Source organism: Penicillium oxalicum, chromosome II (genome assembly GCF_001723175.1).
Source record: "Penicillium oxalicum strain HP7-1 chromosome II, whole genome shotgun sequence".
In the NCBI taxonomy this organism is placed as follows: domain Eukaryota; kingdom Fungi; phylum Ascomycota; class Eurotiomycetes; order Eurotiales; family Aspergillaceae; genus Penicillium; species Penicillium oxalicum.
In genome coordinates, this window is record NC_064651.1 from 412067 (window position 1) to 435356 (window position 23290).

The following is a 23290-nucleotide window of genomic DNA, read 5'->3' on the forward strand; positions in this document are numbered from 1 at the left end:
CACCCCCTCGGTTATACTTTTGTGTCCGAGCGTTGCAGACATGGTTGGTTTCATGTGAGCCTGATACCCTTGGCGGGCAGTTTTCTGACTCTGCAGGCGAAAAGAGGCACATGCACCGCGCGGTCGCACCGCATGGCCCGTCGCCGTTGGATTTCTTAACAAGTTGGACCTGATCGGCGCCTTGCTCAAGCACCTATTCCTAGGTTCGAGTATTCTGGGCTAGTCTAAGCGAAATGAGTGACCCTGGGCACTCTCCCTCTTCCGAGCTCGAGAAGCCATCCGACCGACTTTCTTTATTCCAATTTTTTTTTAAAAAAAAAAAAAAAGACAACTACTCTCTTCTCCTCTTCTCCCTCTCTCTAACGGAACAGACCTTGCGACGCAGGAGCAGCGCAATCCGCGGGAACTGCTTCGATGTCGCCTAACCCTTGATACTCTATGCACGTATAGGGAGGCAACTATGCGTCATGTTCATGTGGCATCGAGAGGGGGCCAATAAGTCTACAATGCAAAATGCATCCATGTAAGGTGAGGACCTCACACTCACAGTAATCATCCCCCCCTCTTGTGTCATTCCTGTTATCGTTCATTCCTGCGCTCAGACAGTGGGGGAACTTTGCGTGGCGCCCTAGACAAAAATCCGTTAGTGGTTCTCGACCGCACGTTCGCAGTGTCTACATCTGCTGTACATTATAGCGTGACTACTGTTAGGACCTTAGTCGCATGCAAAGAAGGACCGGGATTGTGAGACATGGTCCCAGAATGTTTGCTTGTCCTCTCCAAATCAGAGCATTCGCTACTTATCTCTAACTTTTTTTTTCTTACTTTCTCTCGTGAGACTTGTATTGAACTATCAAGTGACTGGAAGATGTATGGGTACACGCCTGGACAGACAGTGGGGAGTGGACTTGGAGTCAATAGGACTTAAAGTTAGTACTGTAGTAAAAGCGATCGCGCTGACAAAGCACAGTCAACGCTGAACAGTCCGAAGTTCGTCATATGGTCATAGCAAACCACCCTATCTGGATGGAGTCTGCACGCTAGCAGCCATTGGTCACCACGAGAAAATGGACCATCTCGACCGACGCGGTTGACGCAGCTGAACCCAATCCCCGGGACGGATCGAGAGGCTTGGCCCCCAAACTCGAACCGAAGTGATGATCAAAAAGGCTTGCGTCGTGGGGGCCAGAAGATCTCTAGTGACGACAAGGATCTTCGAGACAGGGAGAATGTCCCGCCTCCAGGCGATATCATTGGAGACAAGCTATCTCCCAACCCCTCCCGGACATGCCCAGATGATCGACGAGGAGAAACGGGGCTGATTGACGCCTTGGGCGCCAAGTGCTTTCTTGTCTTTTTTTTTCGGCTGCTCCCGAGAGCTGGAGAGAGTTTAGTTTCAGCCAAGACGGTCATGTCCTGCTCCCGCGCGGCGGTGATTTTGAAGGGAAAAAAACGGTTGAAACGTTTGAACTTCATCCACGGATGAAAAGGTGTTGTTGATTCAATTGTCTTGTGATTTCCCAATTTCTGGTGATTGTGTAGAGGTGAAGACTTTTTTTTTTTTTGAATCCGACTCGAATATGGCTATCGCGTCGCTGTTGGCCGTTTCGGCGCTGTTGGCTGTGTTGTTTGTTGTCATGAGGCGCAAGTCGACCTCGTCGTTGCCGCTGCCTCCAGGGCCAAAGCCGCTGCCGATAATTGGCAATGTGCATCAAGCTCCCAAGTCGCATGGTTGGAGAACGTATCGAGAATGGAGTCAGGAATATGGTCCGATAGTGCACTTGAACATGCTTGGCCAGCCGGTGATTATTCTCTCAACGTCGGAAGTCGCGCATGATCTGCTGTCGAAACGAGGCGCGACTTTTTCAGACAGACCCCGTCTTTTTGTAAGATCTTGACTTCTTTTTCTTCTCTCTCTCTCTCTCTCTCTCTAGAAAAACAAAAGACAACACGAGACGCTGATTGTGAGAATGCGCTGGAATCTAGTTGGCCACGGAACTGGCTCTCAAGGGACTCAACATCCTGATGATGAACTACACGGAGCAGTTCAAGCAGCATCAGAGACTCCAGGTCTCGGTGTTGAATGCCACCCCGGCAGCGGCCTATCTGCCCATCCAGGATATGGAATCGCGTCAATTGATGCATGATCTCCTCGCGAGTGCCGGCAAGGGCAAAGGCGGCACGGACGTCCAGGCGCCGTTTCAGCGTGCCGTTGCGAGCATCATTCACACGCTGCTCTACGGCTTCCGAGTGCGAGACCCCAATGACCCTGTTCTCCGCACGGTCGTCCAGCTCAACGATGAATTTTCAGAATTCATCCAGGTTGGCGCGCACATCGTGGACCAGTTCCCTGTCCTGAACAATCTTCCGGGATTCCTGGCACCGTGGAAGGCCAAGGCGGAGAATCACTACAACACCAAGTATGAGCTACGCGGCAAGAACTTTGATCGAGGGATCCAGTCGAACGCGTGGACGATATCCAAGCAACTCAAGAAGAGCGTGGAAAAGGATCACCACGACATGCCACTGAACGAACTGGCGTTCGAACTAGGGACAATGATCGATGCTGCGCTGGACGGAACAACCGACAGCCTGGTCTGGTTTGTGGTGGCTTGTATCACACAAGATCAGCACTTTGTTGCCAAGGCTCGTCGCGAGTTGGATGCAGTCGTTGGTCGTGAACGACTTCCGTCGCCGCAAGACAGGCCGAATCTGCCGTATATCGCGGCCATTGTGGAAGAAATCTTCCGCTGGCGTCCGGCAGGTCCCGAGGGTGTACCTCATTTAAATCGCGAAGAGGCCGTCTACAATGGATACACCATTCCCAAGGGCTCCGTCCTCGTGCCCAATGTGTGGACGATTTACAGAGAAGAGGCCGTGTACGGACCCAATCCAGATGATTTCAATCCCGATCGATGGCTCGAGTCGGATGGAAAGACACTCAAGGCCCTCCCTGCTGCCGCGTTTGGCTATGGCAGACGTACGTGTCCCGGGCGACATTTTGCTCGCAACGCTATCTGGCTGGTCGTCGCCCAGCTTCTCTGGTCCTTTGACATCAAGCCGGCTCTTTCGGAGGAGACTGGCGAGCCTGTTGAGGTGGATCCCCTTGCCTGCAGCTACGGTCTGGTCATGAGGGCTCTGCCTTTCAAGGCTGCCTTCCACCCTCGTGGGCCCTGGGTGCAGGAAGTGATTACGCGACATGGTGAGACCTACGGGGAGGATCACGAAGCGATACTGAACCAAATTGGCGCTGAGTTTGCCAAAATGTAATGCCATGATGATCGTAAGGATAGCGTTTGTGCTCTTTTTTTTTTGTCTGTGTTTTTTTGTTGTTGTGCCTTTCCCCATTCTACGTTGCATAATGTAGTAGGCGAGATTTTCCTCTAGGAGCATCTCCCATAATCAAGCCCTTTACTTGAATGCGCATCTTACATCATAAATCATATACTCGAAAAATCTTATCATCTGAGACGATGAGCAAATCATCTTTTTTTTTGTAAAAAAAAAAAAAAAAGAAAAAAACAATAAGGAAAGACGGTCAAATACGAGACAACCTGAGGTGAGCTAAGCTAAAAATGGTCATCTCGTGCACGGTAAGCCACAATGATGCAAAGATCGCCAAGAACCATCAAGCTCGCGTATGTGCGCTCATTTCAGCCTGGCGGTCATGCAGGATAGCGCATAAGCCTTTTTGGATATTCGCCAGTCGATCACTGCATACCGGCTTTCCCCTTCCCCGAGAAGGAAATACCTCTTTTGGTGCATCAGACGAGCAACTGGGTCCAAACTACTTTCAGCTTCCACATTCACGCTGTAACGTCATGAACCATTTACCTTATCGCCCAAAAAACCCCGTTTATCCTTTTCCTGTGAGACCCACACTGGATGAACTCTGAACTCGTATTTGGGGGCTGAAAAATGAAATGAAGTATACGCAAGACTCGGGTTGGTGCGAGATGAAAATCTCGTCGAGATGCGGGAGAATGAGGTGATGAGGGTACAGCTGAGGGGATGATGAAACAGCGTGAGAAAAGTCTATTGAGCTAGGTCATTAGCTTATAGAATGTATTTATGTTTCTTTTTGGACTAGATAATTCTGATATTCACCTCGGATCTTCATAAGAGCTCATATACCTCGAGTCTCATTTCCGTATTCATTACCATGATCCTTTAGTGAAGGCCTCTGCTTTTTTCTGATTTTATAGTCTGGTTGTGCGGTTCTACATTCACCAATGCAAACATGCTCAACACCAGGTTGACTTCGAGTGTTGGAATCGAGAGCAATTTCACCACCTTCGAGGCAAACAGTGACCTCTGGCAACATTTCAGAATATCTTATCAAATTCCGGTTCTTCTTCTCTTGTCTTTGCTCTTTTATGTTCAAATCAAGTCAAGAACGGTAAGTTGACCAGCAATGATCAGCCATTTGCTTCCTTGTTGTTTTTTCTGCCTTTTGCGCTTCGTGAAAAAAAAAATGAATGCTCACCAAGAATCAGTCTCCAGAATCTCGACCTCCTTGCGAAAGAGTCATCGAGCAAGCCGAGCGGACTAATCGCAAAAATGGACATGAGAATGCGGGCTTCTTATCCAAAGAGGCTGGCTTTGCGCCTCTCAAGACTATCACCGCATTGCCGCCTTCTCACCACGTCTGGGATCAGCTGTCTGTAGACCTGCCTCGTTTGGTGCAAAATCAGACCGTCCGTGAGGCCGTAACCCAGATGCCCGTGCTAGATGCCTCTGCCAAAGCCTTGCCAGATATCTATCTCCAACGGGCCGCAACTATTCTCGGCATGACGGCGCATGTCTTTGTTCGCATGCAGGGAAGCGAGCCACTGACTCTGAAATACGACGACCACAGCAATATTCTCCCGCCCTCGCTCTTGAAGCCATGGACGACGGTCTGTAAACGGCTCGGACGAGATAAGCCAGCTCTGACCTATGTCGATGGCGTCGTTGCCAATTTTACATCCACGGGTGCGCCATCGCCCAGCGAAGTGACTTTGGACAATCTACAACTCTTGGTGCCCACCGTGGGAACCATTGAAGAGCGCACGTTTGTCGGCATCATGATCGAAATCAATGCCAAGACAGTACCCATCTTGCATGAAATCATCCAAGCGCAAAGATGCGTTTTGGCGAAAGACTCGGACTCCCTCAAAGCCACACTCCGCCACCTACATCAACAGATCAAACAGGTCACTCGTATTCTTACCAAACTGAATGCAAACCGGTCGTTCAAAGACCACATCAATCCCATCCTGTGGACGTTGACCGTTGCCAACTTGGGTATTCCATGGGTGCGAGGCGCTGTGGGAGCGGCGGGAACGGCACATCCTTTCTTTCACATGATGGACGAGTTCACCGGGCGATCAGACTACAATACGGGCATTGGAAAAGAAGCTCAAATCGTTCGAGCATCGTATCCGATTCACTGGCGCCAGTTCCTCGAGGCAGTCAAACAGGTCTCGGTCTCACAATACGTGAAGGCGTCCAACGATGAAGACTTGAAGCGTCTCTGGCAGACGGTGACATCCTCATACTTTGGCAACGATGGCTTGCTTGGTTTCCACCGACGAAAAGTCTTCGGCTTCCTCGCGGTGTCGTTCCGAATTGGCCGGAGCACGACAATCAATGGTCTGGGCCGCAGACGCAGAGCCGAACCGTGGCAAGAGGCAGATCAGGAGTTGGAGAACGCACGACTGGAACGCGACAGATCCGATCAGACCGAGTCTGAAGTGAAATTTGATCCTAGTTCCAACCAGATCTATACTTCGCAGCTCATTACGCACAATTCCAAGGAAGCCGGGTTCTGGTTTGCCGCCAACGGCGCCGTATATGATGCCAGTCCATTCATGCAGAAGCACCCCGGAGGCGACATTGTGATCGATCTCTGCAGTGGACAGGATATCACAGACAGCCTCGTGGCGGTGGGACATCTAACCAACCCGACCACTCGCAACATCCTCGAGAAATATCGGATAGGCAAGTTGGCACGGCCGAGGCTGACTTCTCCTGAAGAGAACGAGCTTTACCTTGCAGCGGTCGATCTCGGTAAAAAGGCCGCTGAAATGGAAAACGTCCATCGCGCCAACTTCCAAATATTAAATGGCAAGTTGACCAATCTTGATGAGCCGGGGATTCTGACGCCCAAGAAGGCACGCCACCTCCACGATGCAAAGAAGAGACTTCGAAGCGAGCATTTGCCCGCGCTTGCTTCGCTCGTCGCTCTCGTGCTGGACAGTCTTGCCGAGCTCAACATCAAGCTTGACTTGTTTTCTGCACGAACCCGGATTCAGACCCTTCTCGGCTCGGATTCGATGTCGGGAGAGACTGTTATGTTGTCAAATTATCAAGCGGCAGTCGCTACGCTACGTGCAGACCTGGCTGACCTGGTGGGTGTAAAAGAGCATACCTCCAGTCTCTTGGCTACTTTGGAAGACTCTGAATCTGGAATTCACCATCCAAGGTGGACAAAAGGTGTGGCTGACTCGTTGAACGAGATTGTCAACCATTTAGTCAAGCTTGCTTGAATACTTAATGTCCAGTAATTACATTATGAACTTGATTCCACTTCTAGACTCTTCTCCCAAGATTTGAGTAGAAAGGGCCGTTTCTTTCCTCTTTCCTTTTTTTTCTTAATTAATTGATCACTTGAATTGCACTTTACGCCTAAATGAGAGTCCCAGTTGGCCCTTCGTCTACTATTGAGGTGAAGCTCAATATGGGGGTAAATTACCTCTGCCGGCGATTGTCTAACTGCCTAGGGGTTTCAATGGAAGTGATATGAGCATAGAAATCATTGTGTCACTGTCGAGAATTTCATGTTCGTTTCACGGCATTGGTAAATCTTAGCACACAGCGGCTTTCACACGTAAAAGAAAGGATTAAACGTCGTCAACTCTCTTCACTTCTCTCCGACACGACACTCGCCGAATGATTTCGGAAAAGCCGAGCCGCCCGACGCGTCCTCCATGTGCGAATGCCGGACGTTTCCCCCTCCCCAAAAGATAAACACTACATAAGACTTGCCCCTCCAAACTTGACTGAGCAGAGACTCTGAAATCTCAAGATTTTTACTGTGACACTCTTCCACCAATACATTTTCCCAAGATGTCGTTGGAGAGCCCCCTCACTGTTCAGTACAAGGAAGCGGAGGGTAGCCAAATTACTACCGACATTTACCTCCCGCCGAAGTCGGAATCTCCACAACGATATCCAGTTGGTCAGTTACTTTTCCCGAGTTGCGTATCACGTCCGGGGTGTCAAATCGAAGTTTTCAATTCAGAGACTACATGTATTCGACAAGATTCCAGCTGTGTGAATTGACAATCTTTTGGAGACACATCGTATTTGCTAACTAGCAGAATCCAGTAATCAACATCCATGGCGGCGCCTTCATGCTCGGCCACTCGCGCATGGTGGCCCTCTCACAGGTCCAGGACTGTCTTGAGCGCGGCTGGATCGTGGTCGTTCCCAATCATCGACTGTGTCCGGGAGTCGATCTTTTGAATGGGCCGATGCAAGATATTCGAGATCTATTGGCGTGGATTTACGACGGGCACTTGGACGCCGTTTTGAAGAGTCAAGAAATGTATCATGTAGATCTGGAGAATGTCGCTGCTTTCGGGACATCTTCCGGTGGAACTCTTGCATTAGGACTGGTATGTTCTTTTTTATTTCTTCATTTTTATTTATTAAAAAAAATGAAATCCCTAATGGTCAAGACTAACACCAACACAGGGATTCAATGTCCCCAAACCCGTCAAAGCAATCCTCTCTCTGTACGGCGCAGTCCACTTCACCCATCCATTCTGGACCACCCCCCTCCCCCAAATTGCAACCAAACTCCCTGAAAATCTATCTCAATCCTTTATCGACCAAGTCTACGACCAAAAGCCCATTCCCACAGATAGCTCCGTCTCCCTCGAAGGCCAAACCGAGTCCGGTACATCCAAGGGTCCCGATTTCTCTAAACCGCGCGACGCCTTCGCTTTCACGCAGATTGCCTCCGGGACGGTCTTATCTGCGATCTACCCCCAGTCGAAGACGGTCGATCCGACATTTAAAAGGGTTGATCCGGTTCAAAATGTCTCGACGGGTGGGTTTCCACCAACGTATATTGTGCATGGGCAGGCGGATACAATGGTACCGATTGAGTTGAGTCGGGAATTGTTCAGGAGACTGAGTGGTGCGGGTGTGCAGTGTGGGATGACGGAGGTTCCGAATGAGGAGCATACGTTCGCAGCGATGATGGAGGTTGGTTCGGAAACGTGGTGGTTGCAACGGGAGGGATTTGATTTTCTCGAGAGGATTATTGGAAAAGGGTTCAAGGAGGGTTTGTGAGGAGGGCTTGAGCTTGGATGGACTCGGGCATCTCATGTGTAGAGGGTAACCTAGGCTGAGGAGAATGAACGTTGTCGAGTTAGGATGGACTGAGACGGTTGGTTGGAGGACGGGGTGTGCATTCAAAAGTTCGTCTGAATGCCTTGTTGGAGTCTTGGAAGTTTCCTCAAATAGTCACTGAATATCACCATCACCTCTTGATTGGTGGATCTACTGCTGTGCTCATTGGGGAGGAAATCTAAACATACAATAAATACCAGTTATACCATGGTTCTTTGGTAGAAGTTCACAGGTGAAAGGTCATGCTCTAAACGAGAACAGCTTACTTTGAATCTCGATTAGATTCGTATATTCAGGGTTGAACCAAATCGCTCAGATTTCTCACATCTCAGTATCACCAGGATCCAAGAACGGCATACCCTCAGACTGCGCATTAAGCCTTGAAATATCCGGCCAGAGATCCGTCGACTCCCATCCGAGATACTCCCACATCGATTCGGACCACCCATTCCCAACCCCAGCAGTCATCCGATCGGCGACGGAATCCTGGCCCACCCCCGGAGGTTGATTCAAAGCATTCATGAATGGGAAATCCTGCGCACCAATCTGACTGGCGCTGGCATCGAATGGCTCCCCGCCTTGATTTTGTAAATTGGCCTCGAGAATACGCGAAATGACTTCCCGTGACCGATCGGCAGTGTGTCCGTACGGTTTCAACCGGTCCAGAGTCAAAATTGCGGTTTCAACTTGCGCCTTGCAGTCATCAGAGAGTCCGGGAGAGACCTCGTGTGCCGAGCTCAGAGAGAGACAGACCAAGGGCACCATGGTGGCCTGGAAAAGTAGCCAGACCGCGTTCCAGCCAATCATATTGTTCATCGGAGACGTGATTGAAATATCCTGAATTGAGGACTTTGCAATGTCATGACACCTTTCAATTGCAGCACGCTCCTCGGCCCGAATGGCCATGAATGGAATCCTTCGTATGGCGTAGTTGAGAAGCGTCGGTCGGTATAAGAGCATGCGCTGGTTGAAAAATCGCCATCGCATGACGGTGCGGACGGTGTAGATGTTCTTTGGGCACGGCTCGTAGTCTTTGAGAATCGGTGGCAGATTGTTCCACCACTGAACTAGCTGTGAGTCGATGTCAAATATTTCTGCATATTTGATTGTGGGCAGCGAAGCAAGCAAGGCATGTATCTTTGAGGCGATTCGCACGAATTGGACATTCTCCGTCAGAGCAAGAATTTTGGTGTAATTTTCCTGCTCATTCATTAGCTTTCCCACATAAGACATTCACTTTTATCTCACAAACTGTATTCTAGAAGGGAGGGGGGGGGTAAACCAACCTTGTCCAAAAGACTCGGAAGTTTCACGGTGATTCCAGGGCCAAAGCAATCCATGCTTGGGCGGCCAAGTGTCTCCAGACCCCAAACCTCGAGACAACAGAGGGACCACCATATACGACGCTTTGCCTCTTGTGCAAAGGATCGTGACGGATTGACAGATACTTGATTGTCATACGGTTCCCGCTGTAGACCCAACGTCATCGCCATGCGCAAGGCCGCACCCATCAAAGAGTATCCCAGGTTTGGTTGACTGATGTAGTGACAGTACCAGCCACCCATGAGACCCAACGCCTGCGCGACTTCCAAACTTGGTGTCCCCAACGAGCTCAAATTCAGTTGACTCATGGCCCGTTGGAAGTATGTATGGTGCATCTGATTGTCTGCACCGGATCCGGATGCCGCAATATTCCCCAAGGCGAGCACGATATTCAAAAGTGATAGCCAGCGATTGTCTCTTCTTTGACCGCTGACATAAGTTTGGCGAAAGCTTTCCTCGTCTAATAGCGGCGCAAACGGATGAAAATCCGTAAAATATGCATTCAACATATCTATTTCAGTCGGAGGAGGGCAGGATACAGCTGGAGCCAAATTTTGGGTTGGACCCTCACTCTGTTGGCTTTCCTGCTTGCTGGAGGCGAGTGAGAAGTATGTTTCAAATTCAGGATGCAGCCACGCGATGACCTTGAGTGCGGCCTGAATGGATGACACGCCAAGATATGATGTCGGATTGCGATTGGTCAATGACAAGGCGTTCACATCGTCTGAAATATGACCGATTGAATCTGAGGCGCCGGAACTTTGACTTTCTTCTAGGGTTTCGACGGGGATGGAATGTAGAGACTCCAAATCAGGACGCTCCATCGACATGGTTGATGCTTTGGTCCCGATAGAAGGATTGTTGGCAGGAGAGTCCTGCGGATGCGAGTACTGAGGGGCATCCATTGACATCAAAGCCAAGAGCTCTTCCCTAGATAGATGCGCAATGTGTTCCGGGGACTTATCAGGGAACAGTCGTGCCAGTGTACTTCGATAGTCATTAGAAGCCGCTGTTGCCTTGTCCGACTGAGTTGTAGGCTGGCTATTTCCATAGACTCGGTCAGTACTTAGGCTATAGAGAATTGCCCTTGGGGATACAAGAATGACGCAGCACGATGTACCTTGGAGAGCTCTGAGACTCTTGACGGTCTGGATAGGAACACTGCTCGGGCTTTCTGTACCACCGGCAGGCTTCACATGGCTTTTGGCCATCGCATTTTATTTTTCGATGGCGACAAGACGCGCAAGCCCGTTGCTGAGAGCCACGTCGACTTGCCCGAAGATGCCTTTTTGAACTCTTGGGGTTGCGCGGGCTCGCGTTGCTCTTTTGAGCAGATTCAAAGGTGAGAAACATGTTTGAACTTGCGGTAACCTTGACCTCGTGTCCGCCAGAGCTACTTGGCAAACGGAACTTGAAGATTGGCAGACGCGGGCCGGGTTCTGAAGAATGCGGCGATGAAAAGAGGACCACTTGACATGCAATGTCTTCCCCCGGCGCGCAAGATCGCTCTTCCCCAGATTTTGAAACGCGAGGGGTTGATCGGCTAGACGCAGCTCGCCATGGAGTCAGCAACAGGGCTCCAAGTCAAAGCACACCGCCTGGCAAGATCCGACGTCGTCGAGGTGAGGCCTTCTTGTGCCTGCTTGATGTTTCCCGTTATGGGTCTATCCGATACGTAATAAGACCGTTCGAGATCTCTGGGGGAATCACCCAGACTTCCATCAGACTCGCTCTTTGCCGGGAGTCTGGAGAAAACAAGAAAGCAAACTGTGTATCAACTTTGTATAACTCGAACCTGTCATGCGTTCTAGTGGCGCCAGACTGTAGGGCCTGACGAATCATCAAAAAAAATTAGATCGAGCAAAGCTATGAACATGCAGCCACATCTTCAACGTGTCCGTGTCGCTTCCGGACTTTGACTTTCCCCGCAGTCACTAAGCCTAATGGAGCTAATCAGAGGCGGAGGAAGAGCCATTTGCTCCGTGGACGGAGGAGCGGAAAACCCGAACGCTCTTTCCAGCAGTCATCACGTGTCAGAACACGACTTTCATATGAACCCAGCGAGGATTCATCAGACATCTCTCGAATTACAGGGACCTGCTTCATGTAATGTAATCCATTTAGTGTCCAAATTAAGATGCAAGAAATGCTAATCATTGCGTGTGCTTTTTCATCAAACTGTCATCACAGCTCAAATCGGTGAGCCCAAGGAAACTCATCACCTGCATAGAGTAGAAGGATAGCTCATCCTGATTGGTGGACAGCAAGTACACCTTGAACTGGCCCGCTGGCGACACTACCTGTCAGTGACCATAGGACATGATACTGGAAGGTGAACAAATTTGTCCCTTTTCAGCTTAAAAACGTCTGTCAATCTCTCAAATCCTCCCGCTCCAACGATATGGCTGGCCGATGATCATGCAAGAAATCTTGTAGAGAGCAAGCGGATGGAAAAGGAGAGAAAAACAATCATTCGGGATGGTACAAATAATGAGACAATAGTCTGCAGAGGAAATAGGTTTATTTCTTGGACTATAAACTGCCTCACTAGCACTCACGACGTCTAAGACCAATTCAAGCACCGGAAAAAAGGCAAAAAGAAAGAATTTGCATCATCCGTGAATCGAACACGGGCCTCGTCGATGGCAACGACGAATTCTACCACTAGACCAATGATGCTGGGTAAGAGAGCCAATTTGATTTCTGATTGGCTGATGGAATACAGAGCCGTGCATGGTTATATCAACCACTTGAATAACCCAATGGAGAAACTTACAAAAAGAAGATCTGTGCATCATCCGTGAATCGAACACGGGCCTCGTCGATGGCAACGACGAATTCTACCACTAGACCAATGATGCAGATGAAGAAGCCAGATCAGAAGGCTGATTGGCTGCTGATATTTGCTTCATAACATTTAGTCTCATGGAGCAAATTGACATGGCATCTGATCTTGCTCTTGTCTTATGAATGATGGACGGTCACGGAACCGCTCTTTGAATTCAGAGACAAAGACTGTGTGAAAAAAGCCCAAGTCTATGATATAAAATATATCAATGTTTCGGAAATATGTCTTTTTGTGATCTCTATATAAGTATTTCAAGCGACTGAGAGACCAAGACTTTACCATGTACAAGTCTTTCCTGGATGAAGCGTGCAATTTACCTATGCCCATGGGTAATGTATGATACTTATGGAGGCGGATTGGCCGCGACCACGTGGGATAGGAATGATACACGGTGAGTAAAACATGAGAGGAAAAAATATTGCTTTGGAATATTTCAACAAGTGAGATCGCCTAGTTTTTTAGGGAAGTTCATTGCTTGAATAGACAATTGATTTTTTACTGAAAATCAACAAACTCTGCAGCTGGTCAGATGAGGCCAAAATTACCACACGACGTCGAAATGCAAAGAACAATACGCTTCCATTCTATTCACGAGGCAAAACTCGAGTGATCGTTGTCGTATTCTTGCGTACGAGATTCACGTTTAAGAATATAGAGGTGCTTGATCAGCAAGTTGATTGAAGATAGGGAAATTCACAACTTCTATCATGGCTTGAGATGGACAGAGCCCGTTTAATGACGAAGATCTCATGAGAACAGTGTCTTTGTGCGAGACCTCAACACGCACAGCTGTAATGGTACTTCTCTCATTGAGGATAACCCAGTGGGTGCTGGGTTGGCCTCTGCTTGCCTAGTCACCTGATGAGTTGCTTCAAGTATGGGATGTCTTTTCGCCTATCATAGCTATTTTCCTATACCCGACTTCGTGCTGACCGCACAGCTTCCGTCAGTGTTCCAGATACCGAATCTCGAGAACAGCACAGAAGTATGCGGGGTAGTGGACAGTCTCGGATTTTGGTCGACGGGGAAATATGGAATTCCAATTCACACTGAACGCATTGAATGCTCATCAGTGAAGTGAGACTGACCCAAGAGTATACCTTTATCAATTGCACTCGGCAAGATCTTCTTCAGAAGCAAGCACGTCCACATGAGGGAGAGCGCACAGCTGGCACTCATTACTCCTCGATCCAGTCCCAACGTCCATTCCACCCTGGTCTTTGCCGTGTGTGTGGAGAACCTATGCATGTCTCGCATTTGCATGGTCAGATGGAATTTCGCTCACAGCATGAACATCTAGTGGCCACGGATTTATAGTTTGGCCAAGGCCAGCCATCCTGAATTCCTTTACAATGATTGGGATGTAGCGCTTCATATCTTCGGAGAGACATGCGGGTCGGGAATTAGTCCCCCTCATGGCAGATCTCACCCATTCTCGAAATGACGGACTGTGCGTGGGCAAATGTGCAAAGACCTCTTCTCCTTCGTGATGAAGGAATCGTAAATCCGGTCAGAATCTTGACCTCTCTCAAGGAGTGATTGTAAAGGAGCGCTGACATGCTGCGCAAAATTCTTTTCCTCTATTGCTGTCTGGTGTGGATGTAATCGCTCGAGGCTCGTGGAATTTCCAGATCATAGCAGCTGGCCCAATATACGTGTGATATTTTTCTGACTCGCTTTGCTGACCACAGCTACTACTTGCTTGTGCATCCAGTCAGCATCCACCCACCGTAATATCCCCCCGAGGCCGCAGATTTGAAGGCCTATTCTTCCAGGTCTTCCTGGCGGATGACGCTCCGATGCATCACCTGTCCCTCACCGTCCGCATCGCGTTTCCTGCATGAATGCTGACATTCACGCCGACGAGACTCGGTCAGAGTTCAATACTGACTTTTCTTCATGCAGGAATCCCACGGGTGCATGCGGCTGATTCGATGAGGAGCCATGGACGTGACTGGCCCCGTTGATGGAGGTGGAGAGTGTGCGTCTGTCCAAGGAGATCCAGTAGTATGGAGGACTGCACGGTAAGTACCACAGTACTACTGGCAAGTTGATACGGCATACAAGTTGTATGTAGTCATGTTGACTGCAGTACCACACACTGCGTCTCCGGTCATACTGCATTAGGTCTTGATGCTCCAGCATGTGGATGATTCGTGATGATTTCCATGTGGGCTGGGAATGGAAAATCCGGAATGAATTGATCGAGTGCTCAGCGTCAAATGCGGGCGGGTGATTGGGCCGAGGGTGGAGAGGCCGTTCATCACGATGCACAACCAGCGGAGGCCAATCACACCACGAAAATACCCGCCAATCACTCGGACGATCAGGCCAACGCCACCAAAGCGCGATGCGATGCGAACAAGTCTGACTTCTGGACGCTCGAACTCTGTCGTCGGTATTCGGTGAGTCGGTAGTCTCCACTTTGGCACGGTTGGACAGCGAAGAAGTATCCTGGACACTTGTACCGGGTACTCTTGTCCAGCATCCGTGCACACTCTTCTCGAAGGAGTAGAGGAGTACCAGTACCAGTGGGCCGATGCCATGTCAGTCAATGAAGTGTTGTCGCGGCCAACGAAGAGAGAAAAGCCGGTCGATCAGATTTGCTCTCAGCCTGTCAGCTTGGCGACTGTGGTGAACTTACCTTAAAAGATCACATTGCCGCCCAGGCAGACTCGCCTCTCTCTTTTTTTCTTTCCTTTCTTTTCTCCAGCGAGTGTTTTGTTGTGTGAGCTGCCTTTTTTTTCGAGTTTCCAAAATCCTAAGCACTGGTTGCTAGGTATTGTCTTTTGTTGTCTATTTCGTTCTATACTTCACATCCACCGTATAATCCGGCCTTTCTAAGCCACCACCACCACCCCTCTATTCCCCAACACAAACGAGCTGTGCTCTTTGTGCTGATTTTTTTTCACCCCCCTCTACGCGATCTATTCTGCCTTGTGCTTTGGGATTTTTTTCCAAACTCGAAATCCGCTCAATCCGTCAATTATCTCAGCAAGCGCATCCCGCCTCCTTACAACACTTCGCCGGTCGATTGTGTTGTCTTGCTGTTTTCCAGCTCTACCAACAAAACTCACGGTTAATTTAATCTCGCTCGATCCATCTTTTTTTCGCTTTTTATCATTCAATCACTGTTGTCGTGGACCGGTTCCACTATCATCGCAATTAAGAACAAAGCTCGAGTCTTTCGCTATCAAGACTCTTCCTTTGTGTCCATCGATCTCTCTACGACAACGTCCGTTTTTGGCAATACATCTACCCGATTCTTCGTCTAATACTTCATTCGTCATAATGGCCGCCGTTCAACTCAAGTTCTCCCTCCGGACCTCGTCCAACGTCAAGACCGTCCATCTGGTCGGATCCTGGGACAACTACTCTCGCCAGCTGCCCCTGTCCGCCGAGGACAAGCCCGGTGCCTGGGTTGGCAAGTTCCGCTTCCAGACTTCCATGCTGCAACTCGGAGGTCGCTACTGGTACTACTACATCATGGATGGCTACCACGTCTCGCACGACCCCGCCGTCGAGTACACCGTCGAGCCCACCACCGGCCGCAAGCTCAACATCCTCGATGTTCCCGGTGGCAAGTCCAGCAATGGCCACGGTAGTGCCCGCACCAGCGCTCCCAAGTCTGCCCGTCGCAGCTCAACCGTCGCGACTGGTCGTCCCTCTCGCCCTCCAAGATCCACCACCCCAAGCCCAGCAAGCCCTACGCTTCCCGTCAGCTTCGCGAGGCCGAGTACGCCCCCACCGTCGACGACCTGACCCGCCGCTTTGCCGGCTCTCGTCTGTCCGATGAGTACTCGTACTCGAACAGCCCACCTTCCTCGGCTGGTTCCTCACTCTCGTCTCGCTCGTCGGGCTCGACCTCTCCCTCTTCGCTGTCCTCCATGAGCGACCCCCCATTGCAATGCCGATGCGAACGCTACGGAATCACCCGCAAGGGTGACCGTGTCAAGCTTGACTGTGGTGGTTCTCGCTGTGGGTACGTCACCGAGTCCAGTGAGGCAAGCTGCTCCGAATCCGAGGACAGCGATGAGGAGTACCGCCGTGCCCGCAGTGCTGTTCGTCGCCAGGGTATCGTTGTCCGCAGGTAGATTTCTTGAACTACACGCCGAGGCTTGATTGAGTCTCTTTTTCCTTCCCTTCCGGGTGAGGGGATCGTCCATTGATCAAGGTCTGGGTCTAGTCAAATTTCAGTTCGAGTGTCATGCGCACACCCCAGAGGTATCGAGGGATCTACACTCGGTCATCGCTTCGCCCTGCTTTTCGAATGCCTTGCTTTTCTGCAGCGTTGTGCAGGTGATTTTTTGCAATAACGAGTGGAGGATATATTTTCATACTCGAAAAAAAAAATATCAAAAAACTATAAACCCCCCCCCCCCCCCCCCCTTAGCCGCGGGTGAGCCGGTCTCGCGCCGCGGTAGGGCGGGGATGGTGATGGGAGGTTGAGGATGAGAAGATATTGTCCGTCTGGTTTGAAGGAGGAAGAAGAGTTTTGGAGTCTGCAATGGAGAGGGGAGAGCAGAAGCACTGAAACCGGAACTAAAAAAAAAAAAAAATATCAAAACAAAAGAAAAGGAAGAGAAAAACCACAAGAGAACGAGGAGCTGCTTTCCTCGATGCTCCTACGACAACCGTCCACTCTGAACATCAATTCCATTCACAGAGTCCAGATCCCGTCAATTGTCAATCACCACGCCGATCGGATGGACAAAGTGGGGTCGTCGCGATTCAGATCATCGATCGACCAATCTCGACATCAGCCATGTGGACAAACATGAACAGACTCGATCTTGTTCTTCCTTTCCTCGAATTGGGAGACTTCAAGTTACGAGGTGACAAACTCGTTCCTCTTCCTGCTCTGGTGATTTTGGTTGGACAGAGGCCATACACACCAGCCTTGCAGGGACACTCTGTCGGTTGCCTTGAGCCGCTTTCCGTTGGGTTTTCTGCAGCTGCAGCATCGTGACGCTAGGACAATCGCCATCGTGACATGTGTCAAGCTTTAGAAATCACTCGATTGATAGCAGTTGAATGATCTTCTGTCGTCAATGATTGTGGATGATCTCGGTCAGGATGTGTTACGAATAATGAGAAATGATCATTGGATACATGTTGCAAGTGCCGTGCATACCATTCTTTCGATCCGTAGACGTAAGATTTCCGTTGTAGAGAGAACCAAGTACTGATGCCACTGCGAGAAGTGGACATGCTACGTATCAATTCCCTTTATTTTATGAAATCCATGATTCCGTCGAATGCAGTATGTGGACCTATACACATTTTATCAATGATACTCTTCGTCTTGTATAGTCGCCATCCAAGCTTCTCTGTTTCACCAATCTTCAGTCTTTAACCTATGTCTATGTCCCTGATATTCGATATCGAATCGTCATTCCCACTCCACGAGTAGATACTGATTCACGCGGCGAGGCAGCCACGTGTCCGAGATCTTGGACCGATATAATAGCACCGCCTCATATGATAGACTCTATCTCTACATCCAACACCCGCCTGCAAGCACTCGCCTACATGATACCTTTCCAGTTCAACAAACTGACTATATCTATCTGAAATTCAAAAAACCCGCCGCCAACAGAAAACAGTTCCACTCCATCAAGTCTACCAGCTCTTCACCCCCAACCACTCATACAATACCCTCCTCCCCTTAGGTTCTTCTGCCAGACCAGACCCCTTGACCCACATTTCCACCTCCATCTCCACGCCCACCCCCGAAAAAAGAAAAACCGAATGTCCACCAACTTGCAATCAACCAGACAATGCTCGTCTCCACCTACTCGGTATTCAAAACTGGAACTAGCGTGAAAAAAAAAAACTCAACCTAAAAACCAAAAAAAAAGTCCAAAAAATAATCCGACAGCTGGCGGATTTGAACCGCCGCCTCCGAAGAGACTTGATTTCTAGTCAAGCGCCTTAGACCACTCGGCCAAACTGTCTTGTTGAAGATCATTGTGTAATTTGGTTATATCAACCTTAGAAAAGATTGGATAGGTAGAAGTTCTAGAGGCCTGGTCGGGATCGATGTATTTCAGTGGTTATGGCAGGTTCATTCGCAGTGGCTAGATACTATGGACACACTGCGTTGTGATCTTGATTGTCTGCGACTCTGCGCATCAATCTCGATAGTATCAAGTTTTTGTTTCAATGGATGTTGACAGTCCTACTGTAACTATCTGTAGCCCTAGTGCCTCACCCGATCGGGTTAGTAGACCATGGAGTCCCTCGACCGGTATATATATCCTGTGAAATATACGTATCTCCCATCGACCACCTACGTCCAGTATTCCTCGACCAGAGAAGCAGGTCCAACTCCGAACACCCCACCAATTGAAGATAGTATCCACCAAGATACCCATTGACTAAATTGATAAGCATCGCGCCCGATACAACCATGAACACAAGCCGAATCACTACTGTAAGAACGAGGTATCGAGGCTGGACGATATGACCCGAAACCCGAGCTTTCGACCAAGTCCAAAATTCAATGGACGTGCGAAAGGAGCATGAGGTATCTGGATACATTCACCTACCTGATTCCCACATATATGAATATACACCGGGCGCGTACATTTAATGGTAGTGCGAGCAACTCGGGGAACCCCCTTGAATTTTGCGAACGATCCCGGGTGAGGGGGGGGGGGGGGGGGGGGGTTAATCTAGACTCAAGGTTCAACGAAGCGTAGTGATCATTCAACAAATACCTAGGACGCCCGGATCAAGTAGGGGAAAAACAAAGGAAAATTTTACCAAGCCAACCTGTGGATTGAGCAAGGAGTGAAAGTGTGTCCAAGAACTCCGGATGGGACGAATGTCAAAGATAACCTTAGACGCACCATAATCCACACGGTGCAAAGAGACAAAAAGATTGACCGACGCAGGGGTCGAACCTGCAATCTCTTGATTCGTAGTCAAGCGCCTTGCCATTGGGCCAGCCGGCCTTATTACTTGTCAAGTTGCAGCAATTTTGCAACTATGACCTGAAACCTGAGTCAGGATTTCACAAGGCTCTCCCTATCCCATGTGCCCGCCCAGAAGGACCGAATCCCATTCTTAAATACCGTTCAATAGTGAAGAGGGAACAAAACATACATGGAGAAAGATGCTGTTTACTATTACAAATTCGTCAAATTAAATCATAAATTACCTTGCATCCTGGCTATACGTCCACTCCCTTGGTGCAGTCATACGTCCAGGGTCAAAATGTCCACATCGTCCACAATGGCCTTCTTCCCGGGCATGTGGCCTCGGCGCATCAGCTCGGCACACTTGACCATCACCGGGTCCATACCCATGGTCGCGACTGCGACGACCGTATCATCCTTGGTGTAGTAGGCCGCGAACTTGGCCTCTTCGGGTTGACCCTTGATGACAATATCATCATATCCGTTCACGGTGTTGCCACAGTAACGCAGCTGTGCCCCGAGAGCAGACCAGAAGACGGGGATGAAGGGCTTAGGAGGCAGCGAGGACAGTGGGGAGCGACGGGCGTGGACAATAGCCCGAGCCACTCCCCGACCCATGTTCTGCGCGACGTTCCAGTGCTCAATGCGGACGGGCTTGCCCTCGCCGCCAGGACCGTGGTAAGGGTAAGTGGCAATGTCACCAATGGCAAAGACCTTCTCCAGACCAGGGATGGTAAAGTGGTCGTCAGTTTCGATGGAGCCATCCTTCTGCAGCGTCACGGCAGAGTTGTTCTGCAGGTAGTCGGTCGCGGGACGCACACCCACACCCAGAACGACGAGGTCGGCTGGGAGAACGGTACCGTCCTTCAAGTGGACCGCACCCACGGAGGACTGGTTGGACTCAGAGGGGGTAGCCTTTTCGACGCCCGCGGACAGCTTGAAGTTGACGCCGCTCTTCTCGATGTTCTTCTGGATGGCGGAACCAATCTTGGCACCCAGAACACGCTCCATAGGGGCGGACTCCATGCCCACGATGGTCACATTGTGGTCCTTGCTCAGCGCGTTGCCGACCTCCATGCCGATGAACGAGGAGCCAATGATGACGATATTCTTCTTGGAACCCTCAGCGGCGGCCAGGATAGCCTTCACATCAGAGACAAAGCGCAGGGTAAACACGTTAGAGAGCTCGTTGTCGCGGAACCCAGGGAGGGGTAGTGAGCGAGGCTGACCACCTGTCGCGAGGACCAGGTTGGTGTAGGAGACTGTGGAGCCGGACGCGGTCTTGACGGATTTGCCCGAGAAGTCGACGGAGGTGACCTCGTCGTTGACAACTTCGATGCCGGCCTCCTTGAACCACTCGCGAGGGCGCCACATGATCTTCTCAGGATCCGCAATTAGAGCCTTGGAGAGCTTGGTGCGGTCAATGCCAACCTCGGGCTCCTTGGAGATGATGGTGATGCTACCGGGATACTTGAGCTCACGGAGGGATTGAACGAGTCCCAAAGTACCGCTCCCACTATTGAGATTATCAGTATCGGTGGGTTCTCCAGACGGATCTTCATCACCAAGGAGGGGGGGGGGGGGGGGGGGGGGGAGGGGGAAATAAGTAGGCGCTTCACTTACCCTCCGACAACCACCACCTTCTCCTCTGCATTCGATACCGAGCACTTGCCGACGGGGTTTCGCTTTCCGCCCTTAATGTCGGCCTCGGTACCACGAATGTACACAGCACCACCGCGCTCGAAGATATCAAACTTCTTCAAGGCATCAAGGGCTGGCGCATCCTCAACGTCACCGGTTTTGATGTTGAAGCAAGCTATAAAAAAAGCATGGTTGTTAGTTTCCTCCAGGATTCAAACTGCATTGCTGCGCCACCTCCAGATCCGCTTCATTGGAACAGCCGAGTCACACATACCTCCATGCCATGGACACGTAATCCGGCCATCTGGAGCCACCACACCATTTTTCAGTGGTGCTCCGTAGTGCGTACAGCGCGGGCTCATGGCGTGAGCCTGGCCATCATGCTTGACGACCAAGACCTTGCCTTCAGAGATGCCCTCGACTTCGCATTCGATCTTGTCTGAGGAGGAGACATCTGCCAGGGATGAAAGACCCTTGAGCTTGTATTCCTGAGCCATGGTTGCAAGAGCACGAGTAGGAGAATAAGTAGGAGGTGGACTGAGGAGAGGAATTAGGTGTGGGCGAGCTGGTGTACTGATCGAGAGGCCCTTGATCTTTGACGAATAGATTGATGTCGGTAGGGAGACCACTGAAAAGGAGGTAAAGGAAGACGAATCTCTCAGGCCGCCAGCACTCCAGTAACTACGAGAAGTAGAGAGAGGTGCAGCAGTGGTAGAAGTGAAATTGGGGAGTAGTCTGCCGCAGCTACTGGGGGTGGGATCACGGCGGTGACGCAGATTCCGATTCAAGCGGGGGAACCGATTGCGAAGCACGTAGCGGGGTGGGAGGGAAGACACCATTGGTGGAGGTTGGGAGGAACAGGATTTGGCGCGTGTGGTCTGACGAGGGGAGGGAGACTGGGGCACACGGCTGGGAAGGATGTGGACAGACGAGGATCGCAAGATCGAGATCGGGGGAGCTGCGGTTCAAATGGTGGCCCGTGGAAAGAAGGGAAGAGCAAAAGGATGGATGACTCAAGGAATCAAGGTCTCATCATTGATCGTCACTGAAAATATGAAATGACAACCGGATGGGAGCAGCTGCAAGCTGGAAGCTAGAAACCGGACGCTAGAAGCTAAAAGGAATGAAAGGATCAATAATAACAAAATAACGAGGACCCTGAAGAGAGCCGAGGAAACAAATCTAGGTAGTCCGTTGAATTTCCCGCGCAGCTAGTGGTCCGTTTGCTCCGCTCGGAATCCTAGGATGAATTGTGAGTCCACCGAATCCATCTTTTTACCAATGACTCTTTTCCATAGCGGGCGAGACATCCTCAAGTTCACGGGAGATTCAGTGATTATTTTTCCTTCCCCTTCTGTCTATCGGCAGTGAATACTTCTAAGACTCTGCTGACTCGACAGAAATCTTGAGTGTTGATCAGTTTCTAGCTCGACACCGATGATATCACAGTGACAGTGGGGGGCTGCGTTGACCAATCAGCCACCGGGGATGGTCATCCCGCCCGACTGGATCTGCGGGTCGATCGGAGGCCCAGACATGCTTGCGTTCTTCCATGGCAGCTGCTCGCGGACCCAACAGAGTCATCCTCATACGATGATTAGCGAGATGATGTGGAATACAGACATTAGATATCAGATATGGTACTGATTATATACTCATAGCATACCCTACTAGACAGTACATGACTACTTGCCGCCTCAATACCCACAGTGACTCAACCTACAGTTGCACATTTTCAGTCCCTTTCTGGTGCATCGTGGATAAAGTAGAGGTTTGTGATCTCTATAGACAAACCAGATTTAGATTGACAGGCGCTGTTGACAAGGTTTCAGGTCGATGAGGGACGAAAGGCCAGATCATGTCTCGGTCGAAAATCCACGCCATCCGCGTTACCCCGTCCTGGTCAACACCAAAGACGGCTTCCTGGTCTCTCTCGTATGTGTGAGGGGGCACGGTAATTGGAAGCTTCATAGTCCGTCGGAAGAGTACAGCCTGGCGGCGATGAGCTGGCCACCCAGTCCCGCACGGTAAAAGAGAGCTTCGGCCAAGAAGACCACAAGAAAAGTAGAAACGAAAGAAACAAAAAGGGTGCCATGACAGTTCGACATATACATATATCACATGGATCCAAATCCGAGCCGGAACGCCGACC

General features: G+C 50.2%; 6 protein-coding genes and 4 non-coding genes across 10 annotated transcripts; 4 read left to right on the forward strand and 6 right to left on the reverse strand.

Annotated features, from left to right (window-relative positions):
• Positions 1-1580: 1580 nt before the first annotated feature.
• On the forward strand, positions 1581-3270 carry POX_b02074 (uncharacterized protein; the record flags this gene model as incomplete). Its single annotated transcript, XM_050110992.1, has 2 exons — positions 1581-1886; positions 1987-3270. 2 exons carry the CDS (start codon positions 1581-1583, stop codon positions 3268-3270), a joined length of 1590 nt encoding a protein of 529 aa, XP_049971338.1.
• Positions 3271-4240: 970 nt separating this feature from the next.
• On the forward strand, positions 4241-6530 carry POX_b02075 (uncharacterized protein; the record flags this gene model as incomplete). Its single annotated transcript, XM_050110993.1, has 2 exons — positions 4241-4399; positions 4497-6530. 2 exons carry the CDS (start codon positions 4241-4243, stop codon positions 6528-6530), a joined length of 2193 nt encoding a protein of 730 aa, XP_049971339.1.
• A 580-nt stretch (positions 6531-7110) lies between these two features.
• POX_b02076 (uncharacterized protein) lies at positions 7111-8343 on the forward strand (the record flags this gene model as incomplete). Its single annotated transcript, XM_050110994.1, has 3 exons — positions 7111-7222; positions 7372-7661; positions 7741-8343. 3 exons carry the CDS (start codon positions 7111-7113, stop codon positions 8341-8343), a joined length of 1005 nt encoding a protein of 334 aa, XP_049971340.1.
• Positions 8344-8724: 381 nt separating this feature from the next.
• POX_b02077 (uncharacterized protein) lies at positions 8725-10937 on the reverse strand (the record flags this gene model as incomplete). Its single annotated transcript, XM_050110995.1, has 2 exons — positions 8725-9603; positions 9690-10937. The coding sequence occupies 2 exons, from the start codon at positions 10935-10937 to the stop codon at positions 8725-8727; spliced, it is 2127 nt and encodes a 708-aa protein (XP_049971341.1).
• A 1397-nt stretch (positions 10938-12334) lies between these two features.
• POX_tR065 lies at positions 12335-12405 on the reverse strand. Its single transcript has one exon. It is a non-coding gene; the product is annotated as a tRNA-Gly (tRNA).
• A 111-nt stretch (positions 12406-12516) lies between these two features.
• On the reverse strand, positions 12517-12587 carry POX_tR064. The gene has a single exon. It is a non-coding gene; the product is annotated as a tRNA-Gly (tRNA).
• A 3278-nt stretch (positions 12588-15865) lies between these two features.
• POX_b02078 (uncharacterized protein) lies at positions 15866-16668 on the forward strand (the record flags this gene model as incomplete). The annotated part of the gene is made up of 2 exons (XM_050110996.1): positions 15866-16151; positions 16202-16668. 2 exons carry the CDS (start codon positions 15866-15868, stop codon positions 16666-16668), a joined length of 753 nt encoding a protein of 250 aa, XP_049971342.1.
• Positions 16669-18449: 1781 nt separating this feature from the next.
• POX_tR063 lies at positions 18450-18531 on the reverse strand. Its single transcript has one exon. It is a non-coding gene; the product is annotated as a tRNA-Ser (tRNA).
• A 930-nt stretch (positions 18532-19461) lies between these two features.
• On the reverse strand, positions 19462-19533 carry POX_tR062. The gene has a single exon. It is a non-coding gene; the product is annotated as a tRNA-Arg (tRNA).
• Positions 19534-19776: 243 nt separating this feature from the next.
• POX_b02080 (Apoptosis-inducing factor 1) lies at positions 19777-21977 on the reverse strand (the record flags this gene model as incomplete). Its single annotated transcript, XM_050110997.1, has 3 exons — positions 19777-21013; positions 21121-21313; positions 21413-21977. The coding sequence occupies 3 exons, from the start codon at positions 21975-21977 to the stop codon at positions 19777-19779; spliced, it is 1995 nt and encodes a 664-aa protein (XP_049971343.1).
• Between the last annotated feature and the right edge of the window lie 1313 nt (positions 21978-23290).